Below are 24,028 nucleotides of genomic sequence, written 5' to 3'. Positions count from 1 at the left end.
GGTGGCCAAGCGGACACGGTCATTTTACAGGAGAGGAGGCGAGTGTTGAGTTTCAGTGTCACACAAGGGAAACTCTTACAACTACACTCCTCAACCCCTGCCCTCCTCACCCTGTGTCCCTCAGCACCAGTATCCATTATGTCCCGATGTACTCCCCGCTCCTTTTCCGTCCCCCATTGAGCTCTAGCTGCCATCTCATGGCCCAGTGCGCTCCCAGACCGTCCGTACTCTGTTTCACTGCTGTAAATGTCACCTACGTTACACTCTCTCTTCTTTTCACAGAGTCTGCTTTATTCAGCCACCATTTAAAAAAAGACCCCTGCTTGCATTTCATGTTTTCTCTTTTTTTAAAAACGTGCCAAAGGGCACCTTTCCTCCCTATCCGCCATAAAATATTGTAGAAGTCATACGATAACGCCTATATATTTCTGTGAATGTCAGATTTTATTTAGTCACACCAGATTTTTGTTTCCCTGCTCTGAGACTGGATAGCTTAATTTAAACTGTTAGTTTACATTTAGTTCTTTGAAGCCATTAGTGGAAATATAGCATTAAATTACAGTTTTTTTCCATTCATAACACAGTTTTGTGAGTGTCAGGTCCACAAATGATAGCAATCATTTGTAAAAGTGCTTCATCCAGAAAGAGATATGTGTAATACTATCATATGACAGGCTGAAATTTTACAGTTTACATGCCAAGGTCTTCAATCAGATCATATCCCAAGATGATGTTCTGTGCATGACTCATGCTGGAAACACAGCAGCAAATGTGTCAGGCATCCTAATGCATTTCTAAAAATCATTATAGTAAGTCCTTGGTAGCAATCTGGGCAGAGGAATGTAAGACTACTAAACACTTACAATCGTGGATTTTGACTGAGCACAGTCACAGTTCTTCCATGATGCAAGGTCTATATTCTGTAGAGGCCATAAGGGACCTGGTCTGAAAGTGATGACAGCATGATTAATGCACACCTCCATTCCCGCTCGCACACTAACATCACATGCAAGCCCAAGTGGCTTGCTTAAGCAAAACTTAAGAAAGCTTAGAAAAGTAGCCAGTGTTCATCTGAAGATCACTGATAAGATAAGACACAGTTTGGCACTGACAATAACACTGAACTCATTATTTTAGGGATAATAACAGTGAAAACATTTCGGCGAGTTTGGTAATACATCATACTTGAAGAAACTAGCCTTCGATTTATTTAGCTAACTGATTCTTCAGTCAAAAATTCAGATATCAGATAAAAGCAATTTGGCTAAAAAATAATCAGACAAAGAAGACGTGAATATATTTAAATACATAAGTTGTGATGGAGAATTCAAGCTTAGTCCAAACTTTCTCATCATGTGATTCTGCAGAACTGATTAAATGGTACATGGCCTGTATTTATATAGCGCTTTACTAGTCCCTAAGGACCCCAAAGCGCTTTACATATCCAGTCATTCACCCATTGGTGATGGCAGCTACATTGTAGCCACAGCCAACCTGGGGCGCACTGACAGAGGCGAGGCTGCCGGACACTGGCGCCACAGGGCCCTCTGACCACCACCAGTAGGCAACGGGTGAAGTGTCTTGCCCAAGGACACAACGACCGAGACTGTCCAAGCCGTGGCTCGAACCGGCAACCTTCCGATTACAAGGCGAACTCCCAACTCTCGAGCCACGATTGCTCCACAGTACATCCCACCTGGGGTTGTACTGTGTACACAATATTCACACGAAAGTAATCTGTCTTCTATTAGAACAACAGTACATCCCAACTGGGCTGCAAATGCTTCACTGTCACGTATCATCTGCGCCATCTGCCAATAACAAAATGAGCCCAAATACATCGACAGCCTAAAAAGCATTAAAACACTTTGTGGTTTCGTCATCCCTCAGCAGTCAAAATGAGTTTCTAAAGAGATGCAGTGATGTGAAGGAGCTCTTTCTGAAACCACCTTTGTTAACCTCACCACCTCTATTAATCTTCCGTGCACAGCTATAAAAGAGCCTGTGTGGAAAATGAAGAGGTTGTCTGAATTCAGTGCACGCCAGAGGCCAAGTGGTCAGTCGGGGTAAGAGGAAACTCGGGCTGGCATGCCGATTCAGTGCCAGTTACTGCCAATACAAGCTATCAGGCCACATAGACAAACACCTTGACAAACGGTTCCATACTGCGAGAGAGCACATCTGGACTGCCAAGTCTTACGGCAAACTAAGGGTAGCTTAATGGAAAGCGTGGACTAAAACAGCACATACGTGTTATTCTTACTCCACCTATAAATTTTGTCATCATGATGTATGAAATCCCATAAATTTTACACCAAGCAATACACCTTTTAGAACCATTCAGTCCTCACATTTATTTTTATAATGGGGAAAATTTGTATTTTTCATAACCATCTAATTAATTAAGTAACAATGTTAGCATGTTCCCTTCATATAATCATGATCAATGTATGTTTTTCTTACAGTTACATGCTATTTATCATGTAATTCACCGTAATGGTTTTTAAATATGAACTACTGAGAATTTGTATATACAAATAGAACAATGAATGGTAATGTAGGGACTGTACAATTGCTTCATTTTATTTTGTCATTCATACACAGACGAGACGGTCTAAACTCAACAAAGATGGTAATGTAGCATTTGAATGTTTTGTTGTTTTTGTTGTTGCTTTGTATTATTTACATCTTACTCATGTGCAAATCTCACACAAAGAGTTTGTCAAAGCAAGCTGAGCAGTATGGTTTCCCTTTCTGCTCCTTGAAGATGCCCTGGCTGAGCTGCCGCAGACAAAAGGCACACACAAAGTGCTCGGGGTGAAACTTGCGATCCATCGCGGAGATGCAGCGGCCGACGATAGGCTTTCCGCAGCCACCGCACACAGTGCCTTGCCTGGAGTGAAAGTGAAGCGAGCAGAGGGGACGACCATTGAGCTCCATGAAACATCCATCAGTGAAGGGCTTCAGGCAGTCCTGCGTAGAGGAAGAGGGGAATTTAGGCATGGTGTTATGGAGGAAGAAGTTTAAACTTCCAACAGTTAAACTTTCTTGATTTTTCTATAACAGTTTCAATTAGACACAGTGATACCAAACCCAACCCACATGTTATACCCAACACTGCTTAACATACAGCAGAGTAGAGCAGGGCGATATGACCAAAAATATTTATCACGATATACATTTGAAAATTTGCGATAACGATATAACTGACGATATAATTGACACTAGACAAAATACTTTACAACTCCTCAACTTTATTAGTGCCAAAAAACCCATCAATGTATTTTCACTTAAACAAGCAGCTGTTTTTTATGTGCATTAAAGTTATATAAATATTTAGCAGTGCAAATTCCTTGCTGACAGTTTAACCAAAGGGCATTTCCAGTGGAAATTGGCCGACTCAGCATAACCATGTATAATATCCACAAAACTTAAAAAGAGGTTATACACACACAATACGGTAACATTATGGTGAAGCACAATACGTATCACTCCGCGAGGTGCCTGCCTGTGATAGCCGTAATGCTCCAACAATCCATCAAGTGGTGCGGGTTCGTAGCTTAGCAAAGTCGCACTAAGCGGCGTGTACATAAAATCGTTTTGAGGTCAGTAAACACAACCAGAATTCGTACATAAGGCGCACGGGATTATAAGGGGCACTGTCGATTTTCAGAAAAATCAAAGGATTGATTTTAAATGCGCCGTATTTTCCAAACAACACGGTAATAACGACGGCCTGCTAGCATGCTCTACCAAAAATAGTGCTTTGTTGTGTATCTGACGGACGAAAGCTAAACCAGTTCCACACCACTGAAGTTGCAGCATTTTTACAAACCAGTTCTGGTTCATTCTTTCATTTAACGATCCACTTTCGCTCTTCTCATTCTGCGTCGCTGCCATGTGCGTATGTAAACATAGGCACTGCGCATGCGCGTTTTACCCATATTCTATCGCGATATTTCATTTTCCTATCGTTGCCCAACATTACACCGGTATTACTGTGAACGGTATGATATAGCCCAGCCCTACAGCAGAGTGATAACTTTTAGAGAGAAAGTAAAAGAATTTAAATCCATCGTTCCTTTTGAATGTCTACGATGTGAAGGGAAACCAAGCGCCTGGAAAATGGTTGACTGTTACAGCCAGATAATGAAGTGACGGCGCCACAAAATCACACGGCATGGACCTTTAAAATGAAAACTAAAGGAGTGTTACAACTGTGTTTCTTTTAACAATCTGTTAATAACCGCTAAAGCGTAATTGGAACCTACACGTACAGCAGCGGCACTGAATTTGATTATGGTCATTTCTCTTGGCCGACACTTTGACTTGTCATACCGTAGCAGTAAAAGCACAGGTGTAACTCTTAACATCACCAGTGGCACTGTTCCATTTATTATGCACTGTAAGCAATGAGCATGAACAGCTCCAAAGCCTTGGAACACCTGAATTATCTGAGTCCATCAAAGGGTTTGCTCAGTGTTGGCGACAAAACAAACTAAAACCATAGATGTTGCGACACAGTTTTAGCCTGATTTCATACAGATTACAGTCAAAATAAAGTAATTAATGACTAGCAAATGTGTGATGACAATAACACTGTGAATGACTGCTCTTTCAGGGGAATTTCATCTGGGGCTTACAGGACGTAAATGACTCATGGTATGGAAACGTTTCTACTGTTGCTGTGAAACAGAAAAAGTGGCGGGGAAGTTCAAGGGTCCTAAATTGTATGACCTGTTTTATTTATTTTTATTAGTAGGCTGATTAAAAAGTCTCCACCTTTGAGTGTCCACTTCATCCTTTTTTATGGAGTGTCTGACCTTCAGCCTGCTGGGATTAGTTTTAGGTTATAAGGTAGCAGGTACAACTGACCTTATTGATAATGACTGGTTTGTATAAAATAAGTAGTTGTAGTTGGTGTTTGTGATTAATGATTAGCTAAGATATGTTAATTATAATTTTAAGTGATAGGTATTAAGAAATAAAATGCCCTTTATATGTTTTATGGTCTGGTTTATGGACCTCATATTTCAGTAGCTGCCAGAAAAACAATGAATACATTCTTAACATTGCAGTTGCTCCTGCTTGTCTCTTTCTACTGAGGGCATTTTATGTTTTACACTTGCACATGTTAAACAAAGCAGAGCTGCACATTGAACCATTTTTGACCAGATGCTACATACAGAAATAGATTTGAAGAGAATGTAAAAGATACCCACACTTCCTTGATTTATCTGCATCATTTCTAACAGCAGAGTATTCATCGGGCATATGGTTTTCATCAGTGTTGAGGTCAAAATGTTGCAAATAAAGCAAACGTGCATCTTTTCTCATTTATTCTCGGGCTCGTATGCAAGCCAGAGCTGTGTGTGTGGTCTGAGGTAAGAGGCTCACCGCGCAGACGAAGCACTCTGGATGCCAGGTGCCATTGGCTGCAGTCAGGTAATTCTCCCGCACCGACTCCCCACAGCCCGAGCACTTTGGAGCAAAGAGGTAGTAGAAGTCCTTACAACAATATGGCTTCCCATCCTTCTCTAGGAAACCTAGGATCGGCATAAGATGCAGTGAGTTATTTGCTAACATTGTGGTTTCAATTGGAGGGAAATAATCCACAAATCTCTCACCTTCCGTTCCAAACAAGCCTCCGCAGTGTGCGCAGAAGAAGTGCTCCGGGTGCCAGGTCTGGTCCAGAGCTGTCACGATGTTCTAAAATATTATCATAAATTTACTTCCTTTGAGGATTAGTAAGGTTTGTCTCATCTCACATGTTCAAATGTCAGGGAACACAAAAATGTGAATTGTGAAACACACAAAGTGGAACATAGAAGAAGCTGCATTCGTTTCTGATTGATGACTTTGGTCTGCAGCAGAATCCCAGTATGGTTTTGTGTTTTCTCCATTAGGATGACATGTGGGATATGTTGAGAAAAATTGATTACGTACTACTGTATGTCATCATCCAATCTTCAAAAGATTATTGTGTAAATAAATTGATGTACTATATGACAGAACAAATTATAGCTTACATCAAACAACAGTGCAGCTGAATTTGAGTGACGTTTAGATACCAGAGAGTTCCAGATTGGTATTTTGGTCATTTTCTATGTGCATTTTCGACCAAAGTGAATTCATTAAAACATGAAATTTCATCCTTTAGTGGAGATCATATTAACACCTATTTTTATTTTAATCTTACTTTCTATGCAGAGGCAGGGTTATATATGAATACAGCTCTCCTCACCTGCATAATAGGCCCCTTGCAATAGGCACAGCGTGGTGAGAAGAGCTGATGGTAGTCTTTGTCGCAGTACGGCCGTCCGTCTCTCTCAAAGAAGCCTGTGGTGCTCAGCTCCATCTTACACACCGCACACACAAAGTGTTCAGGGTGCCACACTTCACCCAGTGCTGTGATCATCTGGAGAAAGGAAATGTCAGTGAAAGAGGGAACAAGAGGTTTTGATCCCTTTCATCTTGTTTGAATTTCCACAATTTGGTACCAGTGTGACAAATTCTCTTCTTTGTGTCCTGTAGGTCCAGATTGTACCTTTCCTACAATGCATTTGTTGCAGGAAGCACAGTGGCCCTTGGCTGTGGTCCGTACACCGATCTTCTCCAAGTCAGTGCTCAACCCTCCCAGCAGGTCATCTATCATATCCGTTTTCTTTCTCTGCGTTGTGGCTTTTCCATCTGAAGCCGCTGGAGTGTTGCTGCTGCTGCTGCTCGCCTGTTTTCCACCTTCTGTTTGCTTTTTTTGTGTAAGTGATGGTGGGTCAGTTGGAGGTTCTAGATCCTAAATTATGGTACAAAATGTAGGAATAACAGTTTTATGTACATATTTCCTCAAAATATATTAGCTGTCTAATATATTTATTTTATATTTAATCAGAGTATTTTTAATGTTTAAGAACAAAATGCTTATTGGTCCAAGAGCTTGAGTCTGATATAAGTACAATGCTGCCCTCTGTTGTTAACCATGTCATTTTACTAATGTTTGAAAATAGATAGACGTAGTTTTTCAGGCTTCACACTAAAATAAATAAGCTCAAAGGGGCAACACAGATTACTTTCAATATTTATAAAATATGTATTCCCACACTGGGGTAGTACTAACCCCTTGAGCTAGACCCATCAGGTCTTGCAAGATTAAGTCCAGCTCCTGAGTCGGTGAGTCGGGTTCCACAAAAGCTGGCACAGGAGTTGGAACATCACTAAATCCCAGAGAGGAAAAACATGAATGTTTTAAAATGCAAAACTGACATCCTGTAACATCATTAATAATTGAATGGTAAATGGCCTGTATTTGTATAGCGCTCTTACTAGTCCCTAAGGACCCCAAAGCGCTTTACACAACCAGTCATCCAACCATTCACACACTGGTGATGGCAGCTACATTGTAGCCACAGCTACCCTGGGGCGCACTGACAGAGGCGAGGCTGCCGGACACTGGCGCCACCAGCCCTCTGACCACCACCAGTAGGCAACGGGTGAAGTGTCTTGCCCAAGGACACAACGACCGAGACTGTCCGAGCCGGGGCTCGAACCGGCAACCTTCCAACTCTTGAGCCACAATCGCCCCAATGGTTGCATTTCTGAACCATAGCAAAAATATAACTGGAAATTCTTAACCTTTTAGACCTTAAGAAAATAAAGCACATCTACATAAAGGCCAGAATATGCTGAAGAACGATGCTTTCATTTTGACTGTAAATTAAAGCATTCAGACCACACTTTTTGGGTGTGGTCTGAATGAAAGAAAAACCTTAGCATTAAAATGTTTAAAAGAAATACATAAATTAATTAAAATGTATTATTTAAATTATTAAGCTAATGATCGTCATGCAGCACCACTGTGAATCGGGTTCAACTTTGAACTTCACCTGTACACATTTGAGGAGTTTGAGACTTTTCCATTTTTGGTAGTTCCAACACAAACTTCACTTGGCACCTGCGAACACAACCAACATATACTGACGTTTCTGTACTTAAAGAAATTAAATTACATGTTAGGTTTTACGTTGTTTTCTTTAGAATTCCAGGTTCATCTACAAATGAAATGGGGGATAAAGCAGAAACAGGATAAGCTCATGATTAATGAGTTTTATCTTTTTACTTCTCTTTTTGTTGCATCGTTGCTCTTTTTCTCAGGGACGCTGTCTGAACCCGCTGGATTCAGGGCCAGCTCCTCTAACAGCAAATCTGCGGCAGGACACACACACAATAAATCTTTAAACCTCAGAAAAAACACTCATGCAACCAAATATTCATATTACATAACGTTTGTACGGCACGCATTGTTCTTTCACACTTATCGTCCTTTGTGGGTGTTAACTGTTAGACTGTACGCATATAATTTATGTATGGTGAAATATTTTCTATGAAGTAAGTTACAGTGGATTTCAATACACAGATCAAGATGCTAGCAGACTAAGGTTGCTCGTGCAACTTGCGTTCCTCAGGAAGTGAGGGCATACCACATTGCAGAAGTGAAACTTGTGATGTCGCAAGAATCTGGTGACATTTGTTACAACAAATACAACACTCCTTCACACAGGGCAAACCACACATCTAGGGAAATGGGAAGCTTTTGTATGAGTAAGTATTTTACATAGAAGTAGCAAAAAAAGACAAAGGTTCATTTTAAAAAGTTAAAGACATGACTTTAACTTTCAATGTCAGTAAGTCAGTAAAGATCGTCATCTTCAAACATCATCGCACCTCAGAAAATTATTTTTTGACATTGTGAAATTAAATTTTTTTTTTTTTTTGACTTACCTTTTGACCGTCACCCTTATTTCATTTCCAGTATGCGAATTAAACGACTTCATTAAGACTTGTAAAATTCTACTGTATTCTAAATGTTACACTGTATTTGATTTGTAGTGAATCGCTACATGTAGAGCACTACGAATCAGAGGTAAAACACAAGAACAGTGGTAGACAAATTCCTTCTAATGAGCTGGATCATTGAGTACATTAAATATTGTACTCAGAGTCTGCTGTATAAATCAGTCTGAGAACACACAAGACTGTGGTTGTGCCTGATGTCATGGTGTCAACACACCAACTCCTGATTTTGCTAACAGTTTCGACCTCAGTTTAAATTGTACCATCGATTAGTTTGAGGACATTCATGAAGGTAAAACATGACAGAAAGTTCTTACCGAGCTCATCCATTTTGGTTCCTTCTGACAGCATAAAACTTGAATGTGAGTGGGTGGCTTTTTTTTCTTTGTGTGTGTGTGTGTGTCTTCTGGTTAGTTGCTAAGGCAACTGAACTCATTTCTGATCTGATCAAAACCGTCGCTTCCTGTGAGGAAGGTGTGTTTTCGTTTGCTGCTGTGTGAAGAATTGTCAGCAGCTAGGAGGAGGTTCGACTGTTTCCTGAAGATGAAAACAGTGAGAGTTTTAAAGCAGTGCAAGTGTGATACCAACAGAGTGAATTTTTCACTTATTAAATTTGTGCTTTTTAAAAAATATTTATTGCATATTTCTTCAAACAAAGTGTGTGTTATGTTGTAACACTACCTCCACTGCAAGTGGTAGAAAAAATCAGCTTCTCTTGATTACTGATTAACGTGGCGCTGATAAAACTCGACATCCTTGTGTTACTAACACAGAGTCAGACTGACATTTTGGTTCACAGATACAGAAAATAGTACAGAAAAGATCATTTTGAAGCTGTGTCATGACAGTGTTTGTCCAGCAGAGTTTGCTCTGACTCCACTGTTCACGGTTCTCTCAGCAGTGCAAGCATCGCATGTAGCAGGGGAGAGTCAAGTGAGGTCGTCACCTTAAGTTAACCTCACTTTAAACTTGTGAAACACATTACTGGAACGTTCCTAAATAAACTTTTTAATGTAACTTTGCACTCTGTATTTATACTCATAAAGAACATGTGTGATTTTTAAAATGCGCAAAAGAAGGAACATTTTTTTAAAAAGAGATCTATTATCTGTCGCCTACATTGTAGAGGGCGATTTTGCCTCTAAACAGAAGATGAGTATAGCCCAGGGTTAAAGCGGGATTCAGCACTAAAATCAGTTAGAGTGGCTCAGCGTGGGGAAAAGAATCGCAACTTCTGTTGTGAGCTCTTGTAGATCTTCTTTTGTGTGCATGCTGTGATCAGATGATCTGGGCTGCTGCTGCTCTGAGGTTTACTGCACTTTGTGGATTAACACAACTGAATTTAACAAGATGTGAGCAGGTGTTTCATGAGTTGTCCTGTTCCTTCCTCTACACTGACACAGTTTATGCTGCCTTTATACTAAACAGTATGAAGGTGGAATTCAGTGAATGAATCCAAGTATAATCAGCTTACCTTCAAATTCATCTTTGCAATACTTAATGTAACCTAACTCTGAAGACCACAGCCACTTTGCACCAATCTAACACAACGCAATCCGTAACGTAATCACATTACCTCAAGCGAACCAGCTTATCCTGCACTAAACTCCATGTTTTCATGCAACCTTTAAATAACACGGTTAGTCTGTGTCAGGTTTTTTTTCCAGCACATTTTACTACATAAAAAAAAATAACATAATATGTACAAACCTGATATTCACATTTCCAGTTTATCAAACACCATAAAAATATAACCTCTCTTCTTCCTCTCCTGCCCTGTCTTTATCTCTCTCCATCTCTGAGTAAAATTAACATCTTCACAGCAGCTCTACCTTTCTTTAGCTAGCACACAGTGTGACAAACTGCACACACAAACAGTTTGTGTGTTTGATGACATTTGTTGAGGTGACAAAAACGTTGCGTTTGAAATTACCTGCTACTTAAAAAATATCACTCCTTTTATGCTTCTCTTGGTCCTCTTCTGTAGTGCTAGCTAGATGCTGAAGTACAGCAACTGCAACTTACGGACATGTGCACCCGTTCCTGTGTTGTGCCGAAAAGTGGTTATCTGCCAAAAATTGATTTCCAATGTTTCGATGTGGTATTTTTTATGTGTCATGTCTTTACTTATATTGGTCAATAGACTTTAGTGAACAGGATTTACAAAGGGGTTATTTATAGAATTAAAAAAATACATGTTTTTCAAGTATCTTTATGACTCTGGGTTACTGTATCTACATTGTAACCAATCCAGTCCATTTTGGAAGTATCTTTATAGAATTATTGTTACATTTGTTGCAATTCCTGCTGTCCTCTTGGCCAGATTACTCCTAAAAAGACATTTGTTAATGTGAATTAGACTTTTTAACTGGATAAATAAAGGATATATAAAAGTCACTTTGCCAAAAAATTGATTGCGGCTTCTACGTTGAGATAGGAATGTTGTTTGTGGCTAAGATGACTTGATATCGTTCATGAGGGATACATTTGACATATGTTTTAGATATTATAGGCCAACAAGTTATTTATGGCTCTTTAAATACAGGCAATCACTTTTTAGCAAATACCGGAAATCAGTTTTTGGCAGGCAATCACCTTTTGGCATTTTAACCCCTGATTATGGTCTCTTTCGTCTCTTTTTATGTGACATATCGTTGTGAATAATACACGAGTAAGATTGCCTTTCATGTGTTGCTGTTGAGGCTCAAATTTTGAAAGTTTGATGCTTGAAGATGCGCACTGACATGAAAAAAAAAGAACTCCCCTCAAATGTCTTAAACCAAAAGTACCGAGTCTGTTTTGAAAGTGTAAGGAGTAGAAAGTACAGACATTTGGTTAAAAATATAGGTAGTAAAAGTAAGAAGGTGTTAAAAAAATTAATACTTATGTAAAGTACATATACCTGAAAAGGCTACATACTTACAGTAACAAATATTTGTACTTTGTTACTTCACACCTCCACTTTGACTTGTGCAATTTGCTGTCACGGTGAGGCTAGATCATATGTCAGCTGACATAGGATGAGAGACAGGATACAGCCTGGACAGGTCACCAGTCTGTCAGAGGGACAGACAACAGTTCACTCTCTCATATGCATACATGTTTTCGGATTGCTTAGGGAAGCCAGAGGACACAGGGAGAACATTTGAAACCAACACGTTCTTGCTGTAAGGTGACATTGGTAACCACAACACAACCCTGCAGCCTTTAGTATTAATTCCAAAAATCCAGTAATGGTGGTGGTGGTAAAGATGGAAGCAGTTTTAATTAACAAGCAATGTAAAGCATATCAGAAATATATATATTTTTAAGAACCCCACTAACATAGAAATAAAGTTTGGAATGCAAATTTTTATATTTAACATCCAATGATGGCTTTACGTGAACTGGTAGTGTTTATATGGTTTATTTTATTTAACCTAGCTGTGTTTGGGAGTCTCGTATATTATGCATATCATCATTATAATAAATAATGAACTATGAAACTATGCTTTGACAGCTTTTTAGTCAAAGTAAACTTTATTGTCATCTCCGCTATATCCAGTGACGAGGCTCCGGTTACATGAGTGCAAAAAAAAAAACCTAACAAAAATATATATAAGGAATAAGAAAATAAATATACACTTAAGACTTAAGGTAATTTTAACTTTTATACCTATGTGTTACCCTAACATTATGGACAGCACACCCGCTTTTGCTGTGAATGAAACCGTGTGCTTTTCAGAGTTTCATTAAAACAGATAGTGACAGTTTCTATTTTCACTTCACTCACCATATGGCGCTCAACTCTCCGCTGATTACTTGCGTTATCTCGCACCACTTTAGTCGCAACCATTAGCTTACGGGGAGGGGTGTTTGTTCTTTTGTATCAATGTATCAACAACAAATAAACCTATTAACGAATTATTTTATGATGAAGGGATTTGAAACCTGTATCTGTTGAAAATAAAGTTGAAAAACATTAAGTTATTCAACCAAGTGAGTAATTACAAGTAAGTACCAACCCCTCCTCTGTGGTTTCGTCTTTTACCGGAAAGGTCCTTGTTTACAGCACAGCTCTTGCTCCACGTTAGCATCGGTGATTTGACAAGAAGGAGACGGGATTTTTTTTTTTTTTTTAACTTTTAAAGCAGTTCGCAAAACTCGTTGAATTAATCTGTGGTACACTTCGACTGGCATGGTTGTTTGGAGGCGGAAAAGCTACCGACAAGGGCAGCAATGACAAGCTTGCTAACGTAGCGCTAAGGTTAGCCTGCTAGGCAACTGACGCTAGCTAACTTGTCACTAAGTGGTGCATCCAGTTTACTGAAACAGGTACCGGTATGTCAACTTAACTCTATAACAAGTACTCGTGTCTGTTTCTTTACTGACAGGCACTCGCACTGCCACGTATCACGCCTGGCTTGCTTAGTTTATGACCTGAGTGGCTGCTCATAAAGAACGACCGCGGTCATGGGTGCGGAGAGCAGCGCGGTGCGGAGCTGCACCCTGGAGGAGCCGCTCCTGACTCTGCCCACCGGACCCACCATGTACTCGGCGGTGCTCCAGGATGGAAAGCAGGCTTCTGTGTTTGTTCACAAACGTGGCAATGAAGACAAAGTCAACAAAGCTGCCAAGGTGTGTAATTTCCAGATGTCGCTGCTCGTCTTTGCCGTGTGCGTTATGCATGGAAGTGTGCAGCCAGCACGCTGCCATGATCATGTTGGACACAAAGTACCGCTGCAGCGTTGAGACATTTTTACCAAACTTCTCCAGTCGGTTTTCTGTATTTTCTAAAACAATGTAGAAAAAAAAGTTCTTTAAAAAAGCGAATTAATGCATCACGTGTGATTGTGTGTGAAGTTGAGATGTACACACAAGTGTGTAATGTGGATGTAACATTTTAATTAAGAAAAAAAATTAACATGGTTTTGCGTAGTGGAAGAGCCCCCTCCAACTTCAGTATTCTCTGTTGTGATTAGAATTAAATAAGTGAAAGTATGAGTTTTATTGTGTCTTAACTGACAGGTAATTTAAAATACTAATTCTTACACCTGCTTAATCATCCACACATTTCACCCAGCACCTGAAGACACTGCGACACCCGCGTCTACTGCGCTTCCTGTCCTGCTCAGTGCAGAATGGTGGCATCCACCTGGTGACAGAGCCTGTGCAGCCCCTGCAGCTACTGCTAGACAGTCTCTCCCCAGAGGAAATTTGTGCAGGCATCTATGACCTCCTGCAGGCACTTGTTTTTCTGCATGAGAGGGTGAGTGTTTCTACAGTCTCTGCATGATTATATCAAAGCATGTGGAAAAACAAGTTAGATGAAGATGGAGAAGGTGATTGACCCTTGGATGGCGTTCTGTTTGCATTAAACATGCATGCATATTCATGCAAGTTCCAAACTTGTCTTGCTCTTCCACCAGGGTAAGTCGAGCCACAACAACGTCTGTATTTCATCTGTATTTGTCAGTGATGATGGTCATTGGAAACTGGGAGGGATGGAGACTGTCTGCAAGTTCTCTGAAGCAACTCCTGAGGTAAGAGGTGCATTAAAGCCATGTGGGCAGTCATGTGAAAAAGAAAGTTTGAGAAGAATTCTTTACTGTCCTGTGGAAAAACTAAGTAGATATCATCATTCAGTAGCTTGTAGCTTTCTCAGTCTTTTACATCATAGTGAAAGAATATTGACCCACTCTTTGTACAACTCTTTTTACAACATTGTTTCAGTTCATTGAGGTTTGCAGGCATTGGCTTAGGAGATGATGTCAAATTTCAATTGATTTAAGGTCTAGACTTTGTTTTTGTTTGTTTGACAACTACTTGAAGTTTTAGCTGTTGGATAGAGTTGGTCTTTGGTACACAGAAAAGCTCATGGTTGACACAATGACAGCAAAGTGCCAAGGTCATGTGGTTGCAGAGCAAGCCAAAATCATCATCCCTCCACCACTGTGCTTAAAAGGTGGTTTGAGGTGTTTGTGCTGATGAGCTGTTTTTAATTTTAGCTTGATGCGATTCTGTGCATTATAGCTAACCATTTCCACTTTGATATCATGTAGCCAAAGCACATACCATAAATCCCGGACTACAGAGCGCACCTGATTAAAAGCCGCATGCTCTAATTTTAGACAGAAAATCAATTTTGTACTTGTACAGGCCGCACCGGATTTTAAGCCGTATGCGTTTCACTTGTAATATGATAAATTTACACTGAAATATTACACGTGAGGATTAATCCGTAAGGTAACATAAACATGGTAACATACAAAAATACATACTGCAAATTAGGGCTGCACGATTTTGCATAAAATGAGAATCACGTTTTTTTCCGCTTAGAATTGAGATCATGATTCTCTCACGTTTTTCTTTTCCAATATAAATATTTATTGCACTTATTAACTGCACATCAACTTCATAACAGTTGAGACTGAACATAAAAACAATAAATAAACATAAAAACAACAAATGTCTCACATTTTGTCGTTGCTGCGAAATGTTGTACTGCTTGAAATTCCGTCTCCACCGTTGCTCGACACTGCACATATAGAGCAGGTAGTGCAACAATAGAAAAATAGTTGCGGGACGGCACTGTGTAGCGTTTGTCTAGGGTGTTGATCGTTTTCCTAAATCCCTCGTTTTGCACAGTGTTGATGGAGCCATATCTTTGGTCAGGTGATAAGTGATAGCCTCCGTAATTTCTTTGTGCCTGTGGGAGTTCGACGGGTATAGGGAAGCGCTGTATAAGGTTCCCGTTATTGATGTTTGGGTGGTTGACCGGGACGGATTTTCTTCAGTCACTTTCTCGTCATCCCTGACGTGCTCTCCGTTGTTTTTTCCCTGCAGCCAGCTTCTGTATCACGTGGTATAAGGCTCCGCCCTTGTCATTTGTTGAGCAAGAAGAGTGAGCGCTTGTTTTTATGCAGATCACGTCCCGGATCAAAATGCGATACAATCGTCGTCGTCTTTTTTTTTTTTAAATTTTTAATTTTTTTATTTTTATCGTTGTCATTTGGAAATGAGATCGCACAGAAGTATGAATTGAGATCGCGATTCTCTAACGATTAATCGTGCAGCCCTACTGCAAATGCTTTCTTTCCTCGAACAGCGCCTGTAACGCGGCTACCTTTAAGTATACGTACGTATCGGTAACACACAAATTATGTTGCTTATGGTTTTTTTACAGAACAGTGCACAAACAACATTACGTCTCTTAACAACCGGTAAAAATATATACCGTATATATACTACTTATCAATTTTATTGGTCTACTGTTACCGGGCAAAATGTTTTTGGCTGAATGAAAAACAATATGCATTAGCCGCATGTCAGTATAAGTTGCAGTGTTCACAGTGTGGGGAAAAAAGTAGCAACTTATGACCCAAAAACTACGGTAATAGTGGTTAAGCTGTTTTCTAATCGTACTGTCATAACATGCTGATATTTGAGAAAACATGTTGTATGACTGTAATACTACAGTTCAGTCCGTGTGTGTTCACTCAACTAATGTTAAGTTGGCAAAGATTTATCCCAACATCGAGCTATTTTGCTTGCAATGTATATACAGTTCAGCAGTTTTAATGCACTTTTTTTAGACAGTTTGAAGACTCACTCTGTAAAATATCAGGTTTATGTTAAATTTTGGCTATTCCTAAACTCCTTAGTTCCTCACAAGCATCCAGAATGCAAGAGAGGCCAGCTATATTCCTCCAGAAGAGCAGGTAAGCAGGTTAAAGTTAATGATTGACAAGAAGCACTTCCCACTGTGTTGACAGGTTTTCAAGAAACGTTTTCTTGACAGGTGGAGGGTTTTAAAATCCTTCCTGATAAACATGCTCACTCTCGGGACTGTTACTCTTTTGGGATGATGGTGGAGTCTCTTATTCCTCTCCTTAATGGCTATGGTAAGGAGAGGTGACCTTTAATATCACATTTCATTTTTTCAGGTTTAACTTGCATGTACGTTATCATATGCTTGCACTGTTGTTTTCAGTGTCACAGGAGCTTGCTGCCAGCCTGACAAAAACACTGCAGGCAGGCCTGCTGAACTCTGACCCCATGTCGCGGCCGCCACTCAGTTCCTTGCTCACCAATGACTTTTTCAGGTTTGTGTGGTCAGGTTTGATTTGTAGTTATCAATAAATACTCAGAATGTTTTTTTTAAGCAAACATTATTTTCTGTGAACAGGAATGACTTTCTGGAAGTGATGAATTTTCTGAACAGTCTCACCCTAAAGACAGAAGAAGAGAAGAATGAATTCTTTAAGTAAGAAATAATTTACAGGTTATATGTGGACTTTTTTCACAGATAGAATTTTCTTTAACTTGTATTATGGTATATATATTCTCCTTACGTAGTGTTTTGGTTTTATGTTTTTTAGGTTTCTTCTAGACCGAGTCCAGAACCTCCCTCAAGAGTTGATAGCTACACGCCTTGCTCCCAAACTCCTTAACTCTCTCGTTTTTGCAGAACCCATGGCTGTAAAAAGCTTCCTGCCTCATCTTTTAAGGCCAAAGAAAGGTGAGATTGCATTTGAACAAAAATTGGCTCCTGATAACCAGATCTTATAATCCCATTTTCTGAGAGAAAGCCAGAACTTAGTATTTTCCTACAGGCACAAATGTTTTATGAAACTTTTCTTTATTTCACCTTTGTGGACAGATAACAGTGGTGGTGGTAGCAGTGAAGATTGCCTGCTGTCTATGTCCCTTTACCGTAAGCATGTGATTCCTCAGCTTCTCAAACTCTACAAGGTCAATGAGGAACATGTCCGAATCGTGCTGCTGACCCACATCCACCTTTACGCGGAGTTTTTCTCCCACGATGAACTCAAAAACCAGATCCTACCTCAGGTGGGGTGTTACTTTAGAAGCTTTTTTGTTGTTGTTCTTGTTGTCAAAAAACAAAAGTTGAAGCTGAATAGTTCAGTATTTTGGAAAATGTTTAAACCAATAAACAAATTTTTTCTTTAGTCTTTCTTAAGAAGCTCCAGACGGGGAGATTAGGTAATAGCTTAAACAGGGTGAAACAGGCAACCCCAGAAATTGTAACCAATTTAATAATGATAATAATAATAATGTATACTTTATTGATCCCTGTGGGGAAATTCCTCTCTGCATTTAACCCATTCACTCAGTGAAGCAGTGGACAGCCATTGGGCACCCGGGGAGCAGTGTGTAGGGACGGTACCTTGCTCGGGGGTACCTCAGGGTAGCTGTTCAGGGGAATCGAACCCCCGACCTTCTGATCACAGGGCCACCACTTTTATCTAATGTCTAAAGCTTGAGAACAAAATTCAAATGAAACTATCTCTTAAGTATATTATCTTGTCTATTACTCTCTTTAGGTTTTGTTAGGAATGAGAGACACCAGTGATTCTCTGGTTGCCATGACGCTGCAGAGTCTGGCGGTGTTGGTGCCCTTGCTCGGGGCTCAGGTGGTCGTTGGCGGAGAGAGAACCAAGGTCTTTAAACGCACCACACCTAACTTTACCAAGTCTACAGAAGTGACCCCTGAAAGTAAGCAACGCTGTCTATAAATGTCAATGAAAGCACCTCTATCTAAATAATAACTAAAAAAACCACTGCAGTGGATTTTAAATCAAACAGTCAGCTGCAGATTTTCAGCTTTTACAAAAGTTTTGCATAAACTGTTTAGTAATTACTGGAATATTAAACGTCGACCGTTTTCAGAGGCTCAGAAGTAACTGGACAAACTAAAACTGCAGAAATTTTAAATATAAGAGTTTGTTTTTGTAACTGGACAAAAATCCTTTTGCAGTCAATTACTGCATGAAGTCTAGAATCCATGAACATCATCAGATGCTGTGTTTCCTCCCGTGAGATGCTCTGCTAGGTTTTATTGGAGCTGCCTGCGGTGCCTGGTTGTTTGTGGGTCTCCCTGCAATCAGTTTTGTTTTCAGTCTTCATGCTGTGTTCTGTTGGGATTAGACTGACTTGGCCACTTAATATCTTTGCCTTGAGATAATCTTGCGTTGTTTCAGCATCATGCTTTGAGCCATTATCCATTTGCACTGTGAAGTATCTCTATTTTCAGATGTGTGAGTGATGATGTAGCCGCTTAACACGTTTTTGCTATTTCACAGATAGGTTTGTTTTGGTTTTCAGCCTAATGATGGCTTCCTTTACTTTTATCAGTATTTATTTGGATCTCATATTGAGAATTTCTCCTGTCTCTTATCTGCTTAATTTGTCAGAAAATAATGAGAAAACAGGCCTCAATTGGTCATGAAATTGGTTGTTAGTCCTGTTACTTTTGAACCTCTGAAAGTGGGGGATAGTTTAAAAACAGATGCAATTTGTAAACAGTTAATTCAATACTTTAGTTAAACCCCTTGAATTAAAGGTGAAAACCTTCAGCACTTCAGTTGCATGAAAAAAGACTGCAGTGGTGTATAGAAGCAAAATTATTTAAATTCCAAAACCTTCTGGACCTAACTGTATATAGAGTACATTTACATTATTGATACCGTAAATCAAATAAACTGAGGCTTTTGTTGTTTTTGAGAATTTAGCTATACCATATAAAAGTGGTGCACAGAACCTGATTGTGCATTAAAGGTCTGGCATCATACAGAGTTTACTAAATAAAATGCTTCATTTTACAAGTAATCTTTAAAAATCAACCAGGAACCATTACATTTGTGTTTAGCATGCCGTGTCTCGTCCAAAGAAGATTACTAGTTTAGTCAGACTACCAGTTCAAACTAGAAAATCTGGATTTGGAGATTGAAATGTCACTCTAGTAATCCTTTAAGAACTACAGTCAAGTGAGCTACTCTCATCTTTCTTTACTTTTATTCTTTAGCCTCACCTGTCCATATAGTTGGAAGTTTCCACCCTCAGATGGCCCAACCCTCCAAAGTGCTGAATTTATTCCCTAGACCATCAGGGACTGAAGGCTTAGTCCTCGGTCACACGGGTAGCAAGACACCAAGGGTTATCAAGCCAGTATCGGGTAAGAAACTCCCTTCATGATATTAATTCAAATGAATTAGTTCATTTATTTAAGGTTCATTGTATATTTCTTTTTGTATATTCCAGATGTTAGCAGAAAGATGTCTCTGCCTTTGAATGGCTTTCATCAGGACAGTGAGATGGACCAACTTTCTTCTAGCCCAGAGCAGACTGACAGACTAGAAGGCACTGTGGAAGACTGGCCTGACTGGAGTGACCCTGATAGTGAGAATAGAGATGGGCATTCGGTCCAGATCCACATTCAGGCCTCAAAGGGCGCAGATCCAGTTAGCAGCCTGGCAATCACACATCAGAACACAGACGAGGAGCCGTGGGATGACTTTGAGGACACTGAACCTACCCCGGATCTCTCCCCCACAGCTCCTTTATCAGACTCTGTCATCCCTGCACCACCCAAAGGGGGCGCTGCTTCCCCATCTTCAAAACATGTTCCTGAACCACTGAGACTGGGTTCCTCTAAACCCCTTAAGTTGAGCTCAACACTGCGGCAGTCAACAAAGACAGAGGCCACTTCCTTATGGGACAATAGCTGGGCTCAAGAGAAAAGGAACTCTCAGAAATCACATAAGCCCTTAAACCCCCAGTCCAAACCTACAGTGCCACAAAAAAGTAGTTCAGTAGGTCTGGGGGAGGAGTTTACTATAAGGGTGAAGACAAAGGTAGAGCAAGACCCAGAGCTGGATTTGTTTGCAGACATGGTGCCGGACATCAAGTTGTCATCTCCAGCAGTGCTGTCACTACAAGAGACTGGCGAGCGTGAAGCAGAGCCGTCCACAGCATCTTCTGATAACACTAAACCTCTGCAGGTCGATTCATCCATCGATACTTTAACATTCACTGCCAAGTTTGCAGCAGTTGACCTGACTGAGGTGAGTGTCTGGTGAAAGGATGTTTTATATACTTTAATATATTGGTTCTCAGTCACAGCTGCCTGAGATTTCCCTGATTTCTGAAATCTTGATTTTGTTATACTTAATGCTGGTAAAATAAGTATTGAACATGTCACCAGTTTCCTAAGTAAATATATTTCTAAAGGTGCTGTTAAGATGAAATTCTCACCAGATGTCAATGACAACCCATCCAGTCCACACATCCAAAGAAATCAAACCATAGATCTCCGTAAAATAACGAGACAGGGAAAAATATTGCTGATATGAAGAAAAGAAGGCACACAACAGGGTGCTCCCCACACGATTTCAGACAGCGGACTGAAAATAATTATCAGTAGAGTTGTCCAAGAGCCAAGGACCGCTCGTGTAGAGCTACAGAAAAACATGGAATTAGCAGATACCACTCAGTATCACCCCAAAACGTGTTATAGGCGCGCCGGTCCATCATGTTCCTTTCTCACTTTGCCTCTCCAAACAATGAAATGGACACGTGTGCAGAAGTTGCATTACCAGCAGGGGGATATAATATATATAAAGTTACAAAGTTGGTAATGAGCAAAAAAATGTATTAGTACATTCAAGGTCCTTAATTGTCAGAATCAGTTAAGCTAGGTGCCTGTGTAAGTATATGCAAATGTGTTAATAATGTCTGTTTAAACACTTTCCCGCGGTTATTTCCATGCTGGCTTGAAATAAAATATCTCTCTGCTTTTACTGCAGAAGCTTCAATTTGTACATGCGTGTACATTTCACGTTTTGGAGAGCAAAGCGTGAACTGGCCAGTGTGTCTATTACATGCTTTGCCCTGATATCGGATTGCGGGAATAATTGTTTATAAGAAAACAAGTAATGTACTCGACCACCATGGACTGTATGCGCACTCACCACGCCATAATCTCATTTCTGAAGAAAAAGCATGTTGAAGCAACTTTAAAGTTTCTGAACAACATTTAGACAAGCCTGGGAAATAGTAGGTGAATATATTCTGGCCATGTTTGGAAGACAAAAGGTGTTGCATATCATGCCAAAAGTGAAGTTTGGAGATGGGAACGTCATGGTGTGGGGCTGTTTTTTAGCATACAGCATGGGCAGCTTTGTGTCACTGAAGGAAGTATGAATGGGGAAAATGCACTGAGATAAAAACCTGCTGCCATCTGCCAGGATGAAGATGAAATGAGGGTGTCCAGCAAGACAATGATCCCAAAGACAGTCAAGGAAACTCAACTGGTTTTAGAGAAAGAAAATAAAGCTGCTAGGATGTCCCAGCCAGTCACCTGATGTGAATCCCCTTGAAAATCTATGGAAATGGTGCTGTTTTTGTGCTTTCCATTGCCTCGTCTGTTATATGTCATATGTAGCACCAGGGTCTCAGAGGAATGTTGCCTCGTTTCACTCTGTACTGTACGACTGTCCATGGTTAAAATGACAATAAAAGCGACTTGACTTAAAAGAACTAAAGCTCAGAGTTCATAGAAGGGGCCTAAAGAACCTTCTGGAAGAATGGACCAAAATCACGTGCGAAGTATTCAATACATTTAAGCAAGCGTGTTCAATACTTTTTCCCTGTCATTTCTCAGTATGGATTGGATGAGTTGTTATCGATAACTGGTGAGAATTTCATGTCAGTAGCACCTTCAGAAATATATTTAGTTTTAATTGGCGACGTATTCAACTCTTATTTTACCCGCTGTATGTGAAGCACCATCTGTGTACAATCAGTAATAAGGCATGACTTTCTTCATTTCACTGTTTTTGGAGGCCTTGTTGGTTTGTAGAACTTTTAGATATGCAGACAAGCCTGAAAACACAGGCTCGTTAGGCTTGGGGTGGTAGAGCAGATCAACTACTGACTGGAAGGGTTGGTGGTTCGATCCTTCCCCAGTCTACATGCCAAGTATCCTTGGGCAAGATACTAACCCCAAGTTGCTCTCCGATGCATCCGTCGGAGTGTGAATGTGTGCGAATGCTTAGATTGCACCTAAGTAAAGAAGGAAGTGCTTGTATGAGTGGGGGTGAATGAGGCATGTTGTATACAGCGCTTTGAGTACTCTGGGAGAGTAGAAAAGCGCTGTATAAGAATCCATCCATTTACAACTAGATGTTTTGTTTTTTCCACCAACAAATTTTACTTTTATCTAGTGACAGTAGGTTCCAACATGACTTAATTCTTTTGACAGTTACACTTCTGTGTATAACTTTGGAAATTACTGCAACCTGTAACCATTTAACACAACTGCCATGATTTTTGAAGAACCTACGAGCCAGAAGACACAGAAGAGATACAAATGCATGTCTAACTTTAAAAATACTGACGGCCACAAGTGTTACCTCTCAGCTTGCAAGTTGATGCACATACTGTATAAAATTCAAAATCCAAGGTGATTTTCAGAAAAACTGACCTCTGACCTTGAATTTAAGGTCACTGAGATGACCTTTTTTCAAGATTTTTAGTAGATCCACCTACTGTATGAATTTGAAAATCCTGTCACCTCATTCTCACATTCACAAACATGGGTGCCCATGCCACCTGCCCACTGTGGGGACAGTAGCCCATTAGCCTTTAACAGCTGAGGGGTAAAAAGTGACCGTCAATGACAATCATTGAGAATTAAGAATTTCCCACTATTGTAAATATTTTTCCCAGTGGATGATTGCACCTCTTCATTTACTTCTTTTCTCTCAAAGACTGAACCAGGTGGCTGGGGAGATGAAGATGACCTGAACTGGGAGGATAACGCCTGGTGATTACGTTTGATCCATTGCTTCCATCTGCAGTAAAAGACTTGACCACTGGAAAACTGAAACCCATGCACCACATCTGGAGTGCCACTTCACCAACAGACCAGTAAACTGGAAGTTTAACATGATGCAGTAGGGATGGTAATGACAGGGATGGGTTAAGGCTTTTTATGTTATGTTGATTTTATCACTTTTAATTATGAGAACTCTCTTTTAAACTGGAACGATCAGCTCTTCATCAGATGGTGCTAGACTTGGACAAAATAAGCCATTTATAATTTGCCAATCAGAGGTGAATGTAATCCTGTTTCATCTGCTCTGCTCTTTTCTTTATGGGTTATTTTCACCAGTGGCATAAAGAAACGTTTCGGAGACACTGGGTCTTCCCAAAAAGAGTCAGTTTGATTAACTGAAGGCTTGCACTTTGAATGAATGTGAAATCAGAATTGCATAATTTATTAGTAGCTTTTGGGTTGATGGTGAAATAAAGTAAAACTTACTGTATCAAATGTGTTTACTGTTTTGTTTTACAGTACAATATTTCATACAGCGACCCAGCCAGGAAAGACTATCGA

General features: G+C 40.1%; 2 protein-coding genes across 3 annotated transcripts; one reads left to right on the top strand and one right to left on the bottom strand.

Moving 5' to 3' along the window:
- Window positions 1-2,332: 2,332 nt before the first annotated feature.
- On the bottom strand, window positions 2,333-11,812 carry lpxn (leupaxin). Its single transcript, XM_087835667.1, has 10 exons — window positions 11,771-11,812; window positions 9,165-9,384; window positions 8,114-8,199; window positions 7,881-7,948; window positions 7,115-7,211; window positions 6,548-6,793; window positions 6,245-6,418; window positions 5,628-5,709; window positions 5,398-5,546; window positions 2,333-2,973 (listed from the first exon to the last, which is right to left on the bottom strand). The coding sequence occupies exons 2-10, from the start codon at window positions 9,196-9,198 to the stop codon at window positions 2,707-2,709; spliced, it is 1,203 nt and encodes a 400-aa protein (XP_087691793.1). The 5' UTR covers window positions 9,199-9,384; window positions 11,771-11,812; the 3' UTR covers window positions 2,333-2,706.
- On the top strand, window positions 6,303-23,962 carry scyl3 (SCY1-like, kinase-like 3). 2 transcript variants are annotated; one of them, XM_087835665.1, is made up of 14 exons: window positions 6,303-6,758; window positions 13,221-13,464; window positions 13,910-14,095; window positions 14,256-14,369; window positions 16,491-16,547; window positions 16,628-16,730; window positions 16,820-16,931; window positions 17,015-17,092; window positions 17,208-17,347; window positions 17,489-17,679; window positions 18,174-18,345; window positions 19,655-19,804; window positions 19,891-20,693; window positions 23,400-23,962. In XM_087835665.1, the coding sequence occupies exons 2-14, from the start codon at window positions 13,300-13,302 to the stop codon at window positions 23,457-23,459; spliced, it is 2,331 nt and encodes a 776-aa protein (XP_087691791.1). In that variant the 5' UTR covers window positions 6,303-6,758; window positions 13,221-13,299; the 3' UTR covers window positions 23,460-23,962. The 2 variants fall into 2 exon arrangements, with proteins under 2 accessions (XP_087691791.1, XP_087691790.1); XM_087835664.1 differs by lacking the exon at window positions 6,303-6,758 and adding an exon at window positions 12,884-13,093.
- Window positions 23,963-24,028: the final 66 nt, after the last annotated feature.

The sequence above is a fragment of the Neolamprologus brichardi genome, chromosome 23 (genome assembly GCF_056152115.1).
Source record: "Neolamprologus brichardi isolate AB-2024 chromosome 23, ASM5615211v1, whole genome shotgun sequence".
Lineage (NCBI taxonomy): Eukaryota > Metazoa > Chordata > Actinopteri > Cichliformes > Cichlidae > Neolamprologus > Neolamprologus brichardi.
This window is presented reverse-complemented; position numbering and strand designations above follow the sequence as displayed.

What these genes read in the sequence shown, in the direction of transcription:
- lpxn (XM_087835667.1), bottom strand. Translation starts at nt 9,198, where the DNA reads ATGCTGTCAGAAGGAACCAAAATGGATGAGCTCG. An exon ending in ACAAATGCATTGTAGGAAAG is followed by an intron (nt 6,419 to 6,547) that starts GTACAATCTGGA and finishes TCCTTTCTCCAG; the next exon opens with ATGATCACAGCACTGGGTGA. An exon ending in AGGCTTGTTTGGAACGGAAG is followed by an intron (nt 5,547 to 5,627) that starts GTGAGAGATTTG and finishes TGCCGATCCTAG; the next exon opens with GTTTCCTAGAGAAGGATGGG.
- scyl3 (XM_087835665.1), top strand. Translation starts at nt 13,300, where the DNA reads ATGGGTGCGGAGAGCAGCGCGGTGCGGAGCTGCACCCTGGAGGAGCCG. An exon ending in TTGTTTTTCTGCATGAGAGG is followed by an intron (nt 14,096 to 14,255) that starts GTGAGTGTTTCT and finishes CTCTTCCACCAG; the next exon opens with GGTAAGTCGAGCCACAACAA. An exon ending in ATATTCCTCCAGAAGAGCAG is followed by an intron (nt 16,548 to 16,627) that starts GTAAGCAGGTTA and finishes TTTTCTTGACAG; the next exon opens with GTGGAGGGTTTTAAAATCCT.